The sequence below is a fragment of the Mobula hypostoma genome, chromosome 23, assembly GCF_963921235.1.
Source record: "Mobula hypostoma chromosome 23, sMobHyp1.1, whole genome shotgun sequence".
Lineage (NCBI taxonomy): Eukaryota > Metazoa > Chordata > Chondrichthyes > Myliobatiformes > Myliobatidae > Mobula > Mobula hypostoma.
In genome coordinates this window covers 51,682,457-51,695,459 of record NC_086119.1, presented here as the reverse complement: position 1 = coordinate 51,695,459, position 13,003 = coordinate 51,682,457, and the positions used below count along the sequence as shown (strand labels likewise).

General features: G+C 39.6%; 1 protein-coding gene across 6 annotated transcripts in view; it reads right to left on the bottom strand.

The window, feature by feature from the left end:
* The window catches only part of zzef1 (zinc finger, ZZ-type with EF hand domain 1), a 266,638-nt gene that overhangs the window by 173,764 nt on the left and 79,871 nt on the right, over window positions 1-13,003 (bottom strand). For all 6 annotated transcript variants that reach the window (XM_063031513.1, XM_063031517.1, XM_063031514.1 and 3 more), the window contains exons 23-28: window positions 12,653-12,734; window positions 10,204-10,405; window positions 8,522-8,676; window positions 7,099-7,342; window positions 4,552-4,631; window positions 283-367 (exon numbers count right to left, since the gene is read on the bottom strand). In XM_063031513.1, the coding sequence (XP_062887583.1) occupies window positions 283-367; window positions 4,552-4,631; window positions 7,099-7,342; window positions 8,522-8,676; window positions 10,204-10,405; window positions 12,653-12,734 (848 nt within the window). The remainder of the gene's footprint in view (window positions 1-282; window positions 368-4,551; window positions 4,632-7,098; window positions 7,343-8,521; window positions 8,677-10,203; window positions 10,406-12,652; window positions 12,735-13,003) is intronic.

The window sequence follows — 13,003 nt, the reverse complement described above, 5'->3', positions numbered from 1 at the left end:
TGCAAACCAGTGCACCCAACCCCACTTCAAAACAGGGATCAGCAAGCTAGGGAAATGACTTGCACACTGCTCCCTATATTCACTCCCCCCGACACTCAAAAAGTACAAGATTGGTGGAATTTTTTCCTCAGTGAATAGGAATTAAAAGCCTTAGTTGCAAAACAAATAAATTATGAGTGATTTCTTTCTTTACTCAGCCTCGGTTAACAGCACAAAATCATCTGAAGTCCTATATATCTCAATGGAGTCATCTAGACCATGAATGTAAAAAATCTTACTCACTGATGTTTTCTGGGTTCATCTTGTCATCATCTTGTGCTTCCTCTTTATCACTGGTCATCATTACATATTTCTGTTTACGTTCCATCTTGTCAGGGTGGGGGGGCGGAGGAGACAGGTGTGAAGGAAAGAAAACTGAGTCCACCTGATATCATGCCAACACAGAATCGCGCCTACCGCTAGATATTTGTCATCAGTCTCAATACTTCTTACATGTCTAACTAATAATAAGCTATGCTCAATTAAACCCGATGTTGGAAAGTTTTACAACATTAGGAATGCAATGCAAACTGTTATTTAGTTGGTTAATATTGTTTCAAACAACATATCCACAGTTTAGACAACAGAGATACTTGCCAATCCAATTTTAAAATGTTAGTAAGCCCGCACCGTTCCTCTTTCAAAGTAACAGTTGACAGGGCAGTCAAGTGGCATTTATTCAGCAACAAGATACCAGTCAATGAGCTGCTCCAAACCTTGTCACAATCCTGATATGAACATAAGACAGCGTTTCAGAGACTTGAGCATAACTGCTCAGAACATTAAGGCAGCATTTGCCTTGGGAAATCAAGAAAGTATCGACAAATGATTGTTCCTTGGTGGTCAAAGCCAAAACATTCTCAACTTCTTCAGATTCTTCAGATTATTATCTGAATGGTGGCCGATTAGGAAAAGGGGAGGTGCAACGAGACCTGGGTGTCATTATACACCAGTCATTGAAAGTGGGCATGCAGGTACAGCAGGCGGTGAAAAAGGCGAATGGTATGCTGGCATTTATAGCGAGAGGATTCGAGTACAGGAGCAGGGAGGTACTACTGCAGTTGTACAAGGCCTTGGTGAGACCACACCTGGAGTATTGTGCGCAGTTTTGGTCCTCTAATCTGAGAAAAGACATCCTTGCCATAGAGGGAGTACAAAGAAGGTTCACCAGATTAATTCCTGTGATGGCAGGACTTTCATATGATGAAAGACTGGATGAACTAGGCTTATACTCGTTGGAATTTAGAAGATTGAGGGGGTATCTGATTGAAATGTATAAAATCCTAAAGGGATTGGACAGGCTAGATGCAGGAATATTGTTCCCGATGTTGGGGAAGTCCAGAACAAGGGGTCACAGTTTGAGGATAAAGGGGAAGCCTTTTAGGACCGAGATTAGGAAAAACTTCTTCACACAGAGAGTGGTGAATCTGTGGAATTCTCTGCCACAGGAAACAGTTGAGGCCAGTTCATTGGCTATATTTAAGAGGGAGTTAGATATGGCCCTTGTGGCTAAAGGGATCGGGGGTATGGAGGGAAGGCTGGTACAGGGTTCTGAGTTGGATGATCAGCCATGATCATACTGAATGGCGGTGCAGGCTCAAAGGGCCGAATGGCCTACTCCTGCACCTATTTTCTATGTTTCTATGTTCTATGTTAACTATCATGGCTTTTAGCAGCCTAGTGCTCAGGGTGTGGGATTTGTTTCTTGTGTCCATTCTAGAGCAATGACCAGATTTGGAGCTCAGCATTGGCAAGCAGACGATTGGAAAATTAAGTGTCATTTAATGGCCTTGTTAAGAGTCCATTCACATTAAGATCTTCTGCAACAAAGAGATGAACTTGCTCTGGTGAGAAATCAAATTATAGAATATCACAGCCATCCATTGCTTTGGCAAGTTAACTCAAGAAGAGCTTTATGAAACTTCAAGGCACTAACACACAAAATGTTCGAGGAACTCGGCAGGTCAGGCAGCACCTGTGGAGGAAAGTGGACAGCCAACATTTCAGGTTGAGACCTTCATCTGACAAGACGACCCAAATGAGTAATCTTGACTGAAAATGTTGTCTGTCCATTTTCCTCCATGGATGCTGCCTGAGCTGCTGAGTTCATCCAGTGCCTTGTGCATTGCTCCAGATTCCAGCATCTGCAGTCTCCTTGTCTGCAGGGCAACAATGTGAAGTCTGTTTTACTGTGGTTCTCCACTAGGTGGTAGTGTTATTTCGAAACTTGAACAAACCTCATGCTTTTTATTAACTGCCTCGTAGAAACTGTGGCACCATAGAAGGGATGTGGTTAGGTAGTTGCCCAGCATACCAAAGACAATTTTTGACTTCATGCTTCTGCTGCAAATCCTATTGAAATAACTAACTGTAAAAGCTAAATTACAAAGGAGGAAAGCAGCCTTCTAAGTATGGTTCTCCTATAATGATGCAGATCAGCCCAACATTCATGGAAAGGTATTAACTTCTCTAATGTTAACACAGCTTTACTGGTATATAGCTTCTTAGTCCAAAGAAACACTCTCCACCAACTGACAAGAGGCTAACCAGTCTGGGCCTATATTCTTTGGAGTCTGGAAGAATGACGGGTGATCTTACTTGAACATATAAGGTCTAAATGGAGGTTACAAGGCAGAGGTTGCAATGTACTCTCTGATGAGAGTCAAGAACTAGGGGACATAATTACAAGTTAAGGAGCAAGGCAAGGTAAAACCGCTCCATAGGAATCTCTCAGGGAGTGGCAGAACTCTGGAATACCCTGACCCCGATGGTGAAGAAGACCAGATCATTAGATATACACTTAAGGTGGAGAAAGATAAACACTTGATAGATCAAAGAACTGACACATAAGTTGAATTGAGAACACATAGATCAATGATCAGATTGAATGGAGGGTGTAGGCTTGATGGGCCAGGTGAAAATCTTCCTGCTTTTAGTTTCTTGTGTTTTCCTACTGTTTTATAAGGCACTGAAGCTGTTCTCATTTGATTAATGTATGCTTCCTCTCCGTCAGCAACCAGGCCAACTAATCAATTCTTTATAGGATGCATCAGTGATTACTATACATTTATGGCACGTAGTTTTCAAATTCTCAAGGGTGGAAGCATTTCACGTGAAGTTATTTTTATAATCAGAAAGAATCGCCCTTCAGTTTCCCTTCCAGAAAAGGCGTTACCAGCCCGTGTTGTCTTTCTGTTTATAAATATGAAGTTCTAGCTTCATATTTGAATACCTTAACTTGCAGGCAGAGAACTTACAATGACTTTAGTACATGTATTCTTTGTTTCCATGCTTAACTTGTTTTGCTATTTCCAGCAAATTGTGAATTTGCCATTTCGGCTTGCTTTCCGATAAGCTCATTACTCTCTCATTTCTCTTATCAAAATGTTAGCTTATGTTTTGTGACAGTATCTCTGTTGCATTCTCCATACCCAACAAATCTCTAATTTAGTGTTCAAATTCTCTTCTACAAATCTGAGTGTGTTTAAGTTCTCTCTTCTTTACAGTATTTCTTCTTCGACTAGCTGCCCATTCTCATACTTGGTCTTTGGATCCCATGATCTCCAACCTATTTGGCTCAGAGTGGGTGGAATCAAAGGCAAACTGGATCCAAAGTTCACTTGGCAAAGGAGACAAACTGGGAAAATGACAGGATGTTTTTATGTCTGGGATCGGCACTGGGACCCTTGCAGATTGTAATATAATAACAACGATTTGGATATAAATGAAGGAGGTACAATACGAGTAGTTATCCGAAGAGCATCGAGGAACAGAGTTTATACATTCCTTAAGGTGACAGTATAAATGAATAAAGTGGTGAAAGCGGTATAGGTAATATTTGGCTTTATGAGCTATGACATAGAATGTAAGAATATGGAAGTCTTGCTTTATAAAATCTTGACACTGGGCAACAGCAGGAGTCTTGTACACACTATAAAAAAAACATGAATTGACCAGAGAGGGGGTCCAGAGAAAATTCACCAGGATGTTCTTTGGTTGGATGGGGTCTTTCAGTAATGAAGCAAGGTTGTGCAGTCTAGATTTGTTTTCCTTGCAGTAAAGGGGATCAAGGAAGAGAAGAATCTTGATACAAAATTTTGTGGGGATAGATAGTGGAAAGCTTAACATCCATAACAGGTTCTTAAAATCACAGGCTTATGCTTATGGTGAGGTAGTTAAGAGAATTGGAGAATTAGGTTTTCGCAACTACAGGGTGGATGCAATATGGAAGACGCTGCCTGAGATCATTACAAAAAGTATTTGGATGAGTACTTGAGTCACAGGGCACAGGAAGTTACAGTTCTGGGGTTAGTAGATGGGATTAGCACAGATAGGTACATCAGAGTCAGTGTCAACAAGATGGATCAAATGATCTGGGCTGCATTACTAAGAATATGAGATTGTTTCTCATAAGGATTTTGAAAATATAATATCTCATCTACTGCAGTATTTTTGCTTCAAAACAGTGTCACTGCTTTTAAACAACTCATAAGTCACATTTACAAAACTTACTATCCAGGTTTTCATTCCTTCAGCCAAAGCATACACTTCTGCAATTTCGTCACTGAAACCTGCGGTACCTCCACTTGTAACTAAAGAAGGGGAGAAGCAAAGTACTTAAGTGAAAATTCAAGAAAAATTTTATTTTACTTATAACAGATTGCTTTGCACCCAGGTGTTCCAGTCATCAGAATCAGCCACCACATTCATTCCAGGGGAATAAAGTTCGGCTTCAGCATTGGCATCCAGCTGTGACACAACAGCAGTGTTATCCACAGTAACTCACAATGGTTATAACTGCTACATCTTTCCTGATGTTTGCAAATTGTAATATATTAAATCACCTGAGATGAAAATGGAGAGTGCCAGCCCATACGATGAACTGCTATAGTGGCCTTTCAAACTAATAATCACCAGAAATCAGTATCTCAAACCAGTTTGCCATTACTACATCTACAATGAATAAAACTAACAGTTGTTGTCAACAGATTCAGTACAAGTTTTAAGGGCTTGGTTTAAGATTGGCGGTTATGCCCCTGGAAAATACATAACTTTGCACAGCCTACATTATTACGGAGGAAGATTTTCTCAGTTCTTTTAACACTGTTGCAGTATTAAACTCTAGAATCTCTGACGTACAATACATCTGCATTTCTCTTCACCTTGTTACCAGGTTCGGGGACAAGCAGAGTTTCAAGAATTCCCATCAACAACCAAAAGTTAGCATGGGATGTTACTTCGCGCACATCAGTAAACTGCAGAGCGCCAAATCTCATTTTACTGTTATCTTTTGTTGAAAACAGGTGGCATTTAAAAAGGGCATCACTGCTGTCCCTGTAATATGAACAGCTTCTCTTAAAAAAAAAACCAATATTATGCAAATTGAAAAAACCAACAATATCTTTAATAACTTTAGTGACTTGTTAATTATGGTTGCACATACATGGGCTGAGGAAGTGGAGGGGTGTGGCAAGACGAACTGGGAGGTGGAAGCAGAACAAACTGTATTTGTCTCGGGGCTCACAGATAGAGCCACAATTGTTAGGTAATTATTTCTTGACTGTCTCAGCAGCTCAATGAAATTGATCAATTTTGCACATAATCCTGAACTCAAACAAAACGGTTATTAATATCAGGTCAGAGTGAAAAGCTGAATGAAACAAACAACGGGCACTGAAAGTTAATTGCACAAGTGTTTCAGTTATTGCACATCTGATAAACAAATGAGTATGAGCAAATTTCACCACGGCTGGTAAAGAACTGGGAGCCTTTTTAGAATTATTGTTGCTTTGCATTGCAGGTTACGAATAATGTCCAAAAAATAGCACGTTCAAGATGTTCCACTCAAAAATGGAAAAATGGAAGATGAGAGGTGACCTGGTAGAGATGTATAAGATAATGAGAAGCATTGATTGTGTGGATAGCCAGAGGCTTTTTCCCAGGGCTGTAATAAATGGCTAACACGAGGAGGCATAGTTTTAAGGTGCTTGGAAGTAGGTACAAGGGGGATGTCAGGAGTAAGTTTTTCACACAGAGAGTGGTGGGTCTTTCAATAGACTACAACAGGGTCTTTTAATAGACATTTAGATAGGTCCATAGAGCTCAGAAAAATAGAGGGCTATGTGGTAGAGAAATTCTAGGTAGTTTCTAGAGTAGGTTACGTGGTCAGTACAACATTGTGGGCCGAAGGGCCTGTAATGTGCTGTAGATTTCTATGTTCTATGCTCTGACACTCAAAAAAAAAGAATGGGAAACGTTCAAGTGATGGAGCAGTGCAGAGAAAAAATGACATCCTCTCAAGGAATACTGACTGCCTCCAGGTATGACCCCAAAATTGAAGAATATCTACGCACAGGGTAAAAAATAGCGTATTAATGAGCCATGTTCTGCAATCAACGAAGAAAGACTCCCTGCATTCTCACACTAGAAGCTGCGGTAACCGTAAATCAAAAGCAGTGTGGTATCCTCTACAGGGTTCTTGTCAAAGGGGAAAGCAACTGCGTGTTGCCTTGGGCAATGAATCACTTGAGAGACAACACCACATCTAAACCAGAAATAAGGGTTGAAGTAATTAATTGCATACAAATTTAAGTAAAGAAAGCAAAGGAAAAAGAGCGAGAAGTTAATAACCAATGATAATTGTTTTTTGAGCCACAGAGATTTATAATTACTAGGTTGCTAGAATTCGATCGATATTTAAATAGGCATATCAATCCTTTCTGGCAAATTTGGTACATACTGTGCAAATAGAGTAACTGTTTTAATGTCAAACTTCTTGGTAGGATATTTCACTGTGCAGCTTTTGCAGGAGCAGATCAATTTACTACTAAATGCAGGTTAAAGTAGTGTAAGTATAGCATAGGATTTGTTTGCGTTCTTTCTAAACTCAACATATGTTTCCAATTGATGCTCAATAGTTGAAGTGCCCAGTTGCAATCAATAGGCTTAAGAAGGCCTCGTATACAAGCATTTCCAGTAATTTCCTGCAAAATATGCAATCAGTTTAAACTGTTTTAAAAACTAATTTAAACGGACTACTACCCACAAAGACTATTTTACCGTAAGTTTTCAGAGCACTGTGAAGATCAGCACAATGGTACATCATGGCAGCAAATACAGCATTCACAGCTTGATCAACTTTTGATCCAAGACCAATTCCGCTAACTACTTCCAACTTTGCTGACTGCTTCTTGCAAAGGTTGACAAGTTGCTTGACAAGGTCAGTCTGAAAGTCAGTGAAATCGTCTTGTGAAGGATCCCAGCGAGCAACCTGGACCAGGAACTTCTGGACATCATTTTTGCTCTACAATAAAGGACCAGGAGTTACTTCTTTAAAACAGAGATTAATAAAACATTTTTAAACATACAGTACAAGGCAACAAACTGCATCTAAACTTCATTCAGCTGAAAATGCTTCAAGACCCTCAGTCAAAAAATATTTTCATGCTCTTTTGTCCAATATCATATTTCAGATGTGCAGAAACTCATGGATTCATTTATCAAGAGAGAAACAATGAATTCATTCCAGCCTCACCCCCACTGGCTTATTAGCTCCTACTTAACTGTCTCCAACCCCTTTAAATTTTCATCTTGGTCCATACAAGACTTTGCAATTTCTTCTCATCAGACATCAACTTTCAAAGCTGCCAGATACTGTTCAGAAAGCCTTTGATTATCCTCACTAATTACACAATTTCCAAGGTTCCCTTCAGAGTTTTCACCTAAAGTCACATCCTAAGTGTTTATAAAATGCAAACAACAGGAATTCTGCAGATGCTGGAAATTCAAGCAACACACACAAAAGTGGACTGACGAAGGGTCTCGGCCTGAAACGTCGACTGCACCTCTTCCTAGAGCTACTACCTGGCCTGCTGTGTTCACCAGCAACTTCTGTGTGTGTTCCTAAGTCAAAGCAATCTCATCAGATTCTGTGTTTTCTGAACACCTGACATTCCTAGAGTCGTAAAGAGCAATCAGGCCAGTCAGCCTACTGTGCATGCTGACCAATAAGCATCCATTTGTCACTCATTTTATTCTCCCCACATTCCCATCATATACCCCAATATTCTACCACTCACCTGCACACTATGAGCAATTAACCCACTAACCCATGTTCTTGGGACTTGAGAGGAAACCCAAATTCCACCCCGTTGCATTGGAAGTCAGGTTGTAGCCCAGACTGCTGGTTCTGTGCATCCCAACCCTGCTCTTTCTGGTCTACATCTCCATGCTATGAGCTTGGCTTTACTATCTTCAAGGTAGTTAAAGAGGAAGCAATATTGGCAATGCTTCAAACAATATTTTAAAAATCTAACTTTTATAAATTCTGAATTATCAATAGTTTCATTCAGAGTAGCACTCAATAACATTCTGCAGGATTGCAGCTAAAACTAAAGTAAGGCATTTTCTTATTTTCAAAGGCTTAGTTTATTCCTGTAGCCTACCAAATGAGACAAACAATGATGGTACAAATCAAATTTACCAGTTCAGCTTCTTCATCTGATGTGCTGTTCACAGCTCCCACTGGGCACTGGTCAATTCCTGCACAGGTTCCATGCCTTAAGATAGGTTTCCAGAGCTGAGACTCTACAACAGAAGTAACCTTCTCCACTGGTAACTTAGCAGAAGGGATCAGCCCTTTAAAGGAAAGTAAAAATAGAAATTATTTAAATAATCTCTTAATGACATTGATATGGGAAGAGATTGATCTATCACTTGAACACCTATCCTGCAGAATTTTACAGACAATGAATTAATGCTGTGCTGTAGTTATTACCGTACAACAGGAATTGGTAGGCTAGGGAACTAGATGTGAGGGTTAGTTCACAATGCCATGTGATCTTTAACAGAAACCGAAGCAAACAGAATCACAGATTAATATATCCCCTTATCAACAGTACAGTGCCCTCCAGTATGACATGAAGCATTGCCCGTCTTTGGAGTAGGGATTGAACTCGCAACTAACTCCAAAGGCAGAGTTCAACTTGTTAAGGCTAAAGTTGCCTTGCTTTCTCATCAAATTTGAAATTTAGCCAAGTATTACCAAACGATTTCCTCATAATATAGACTGCTGCCATCTAGAATATGAAAATCAAAAAAATTGCTAAAATAAAATAGGAAAATCTGGAGTACCCGGCAGGTCAGGCCACATCTGAGGGAAGACAAAGTTAACATTTAGGTTGTAGATCATTTGTAGTCACAACTAAACCTTCAGAAGAAATTACATTCTTCCAATTCTCATTTTCCCTTAAAAAGGTCCTTCTCGCTTCTTTATCCCTTTCCAATTTTCTTCTTGAACTAGAAGGGAATCAAGGCCCCAAAAAATTCTCGATCCAAAGAGTACATATCCTGAATCAGACCGTTCCCAAAACAATAATCCTTTAAGATTGTAAACAACTTGTTTAATTATCAGATATGGGTCAGTGCCAACAGCAAAAGATATGAGGCGTGTACATGGATGGGAAAGACACAGAGGATACAAACCTAATGCCAGCAATGGGATTAGCATTGACAGGCATTGTGGACAGTATGGGCAAAGTGGACTGAGAGGTGCCTGTTTCTACACTGTAGGATTTTTAGAAAACTGATTTCCCCTCAATGTACAGGAAATGATCTAAGTGCCAGCCAAGACTAACAAATTTTGCAAGGACATTTTAGTGGAAAAGTTGCGGTCATCACAATGTAGACAGTAATATTTGCTCTGACTGAAAGAAACCATACAAAAGCATTGTGGTTATTAAGTATTATCCAACAAAAAGAGCACAAAATTAAAGCAAGCCTAGAAATATTCAGATCTGATCTGAAATTGCAGCTGAAAAAAATTCTGCAAAAAGAGAACAGGAGAAACAATGCTCACTCACATGAAGTCAGCAGCACAGTAACCCACCACGGCAGAACAGAAAGACTTAGGGAGCACAATGAGTAAGACAAGCCACTGGTAGTCACCGGTATCTGACTTTAAACGTTGCCCACATTGTTGAAATAAACCATCCCCAATTGCAAAGATCCAATGCAAACTATAACATGCAAATTCCTTTGTATGATATATATAGGCGGCCAATTAGCAGCATTAACATAACTATAGATGTTGGTAAACCTCCGAGAATGTACATAAATTGTGTTTAGACTTATTCAGCGGTTTTAAATGAAAAATTAGGGTCTTACCACAGGCAGAATTCAAAGACAGTGCACGGGAGGCAAGGCAGCCCATAAGTCGAGACACAAGGAGCTGTAGATCTGCAGCCCAAGGTACACGCACATCTGGAAGACCATATGCTTTCACCATGAACTTGTATCCCCATTCATTGTTACAATTGTCAGAGTGGAAGAGAAACTGCAGCCTTGGGCCTGCTTTAAATGTCACTAACTGCAAAAACAAACAGACGCGTAAGCAAAGTTTTACACAGAGCCAGGGCTATTCATTACTCCAATGTCATCACCAGTGGCTTGTTTTCACTAGTGAAGACACACTGATCTTCAGGAATGAGTACAGTTTTCAAATGAAAAGTCTCATGAAAATCCAGATCCTCAGGTCCTTAACATGAAAGTCATTAAATTGTCTTAGACAACTACTAAGAACAGAAAGGATCAGCAATTATGAGTGGCAATGTTGTTCTCTTCCTAAGATTACTAGAAGTTATTGAACCCAGAACATATATGAAATTTCAAGTAGATTGTAGGGAATTGTTACACTGAGGATGTGTCTGGTATATGGTAAAGCACCTGCTGGAGGGGGACCAGAATCTTCAACATTCAGCTGTCTTCTTCTCCATATATTACTGGATGGAAGCAATCTGAGGACCAATTATATTTATAGCAGTGTTAGATTCTTTGGGGTGGAGATCAGATCCAGGGAGAGTAGAACCTGTAACAATGGCCATCACGAATGGCTGGGAGCAACATCTTAATTCAAAAGAAAGGGAAAAAATTGCTGAATTACCCTAAACAAATTCTTCTGGGCCATCTCAACTGATGAATCAAAATTCTTCCACAGAGTAGCGTGGTGCTCACACCACCACAAACAAAATCATATTGGGCACAAGAGACTGCAGATGATAGAATCTGGGTCAACAATCAATCTGATGGAGGAACCTTAACAATTCTTTTCCCTCCACAGACATTGCTCAACTCACTGAGCTCCTGCGGCAGTTTGCTCATTGAAGACAAAAATAATCTATCGCTGATCAAGGGGTGGATTATGTTCAGCAGTAAACGAGAACTTGTATTTACTAACAGCTTCAGTGTTCAAAGAGCCTAGGTATTATGAAGTGCTTCTTACGTCTGATAAGATGGACTCTTGGCCCTACAATCTACCTTGGCATGATCTTGCACTTTATCATTTACTAGCACTGAACATTTTCAATAGGTTTCACATTTTATTCTGCATTGGTATTGTTTTACCTTATTCTAACTCAATGATTTGATCTGTACAAATAGTTTCCAAGACAGGCTTCTCATTGCATCTTGGTACATGTGACAACAATAAACCAATATCAACTTCCCCCAAAAACCAGTAAATCCTTCTCTTCCATGGTGGATATTTTCCAAAAATGGCTGCAGATCCCAAAAAAAATGCAAATACCATTTGACATATTGTGCTAAGTTGGATCCATTTTCTGCTCATTGCAACCAAGGAGGAAGTCTCACCAAAAATACTGTACACTAGGTTTGGACCACATTTTTACATAAATCTCATTATTTGCATACACCAAAGTTAATGGGTTACTTCAATCAAGTTTTCTGATGGTGCTTTTGGAGAAAGGAAATTTAGTCAGATTGTGTTTTTTCAAGCTGTTCCAAGATATCTGCATCAATCACCTGTACAATATTGATTAGCTTGATAGATCATGGGTTTGCCAACATATTCAACTCTGGTGTTTCTTATAATGAAAGGCTTTCAAAATAATAAACACAAGTCTTGACTGGGATAATATCTACAATTTGCTGTTAGCAGCAAGGTTTCCTTTGCTAGCAAGTAACCGCAGAAGCAGGTATAAACTTGCATTCAGAGGATCTGCCAGTGTCGACATCGTCTCACACTTTAAAATCTCCGTGTGATGCCAGGATCCTCAGTTACATACTCTTCCTACAAGTGAGCCTAAATAATTCCTTAACCACAAAACACCTGAAGAAAGTTTTAATAGTCAAAGAAGCCTTTCAAACCAATTAAGGCCTTGATCGCTTCTAAGTATCCATGATACTTGCAAATATTCCAAAACTATTTCAAAAGTTAACACAGATAAAATAATTTAAAATGTTTTTTTAAAACTCTAACCAAATTCAATTAATTCAAATTGTAAATCAACCAATACTTAACTTTCTCCCTCATAATTCTTCTCTATTGCAATAAAGTTTCATTGTTCCCTTGGCAAATATAATCTGTCATGAGTTAAAAGGCATTTCCCCCACAGTGCAGGCTCTGGGGGAATCACTGCAAGTTTGCACTCTGCCACTATGCTCCACGAAGTCCAAAGTTAGGACACATTAGTAAAAATACCAGCCTACGACCTTTATATTGAACAGCTTTAAGTACCTTGTATGTTATATAATAAAGCACAAAATCATCAGAGTAGAATACACAAGAAAGAATAAAAACTGACACCAAATATCTTACCGTTGGCCATTTCTCGGTTCCAACTTTCCCATCATAACGCACTTTCACCCCTCTGGAGTCCGTAAACTCTAAGTAATCATACCTTTAAAAGAAAATTACTGAGCTCTTTGAAGCTGAAAAATCTTCAAGCCGCCTGGCACAGTGTGCTAATAAGTATCCCACAATCACCCAGGCATCTGAATTATAATTAACATCATCCAATAGACAACCTCACACATAGGAACCCCGACATCGCTCTCGGGGCCACACATCAGTCAGCATTTGAAGAGGAGGACAAAACAAGTGCATGGGTGGCAGGAGGGAGGGCTTTAAATTCCTGGCACAGGAGACCAGTCCAAGGGAGGATGAGAC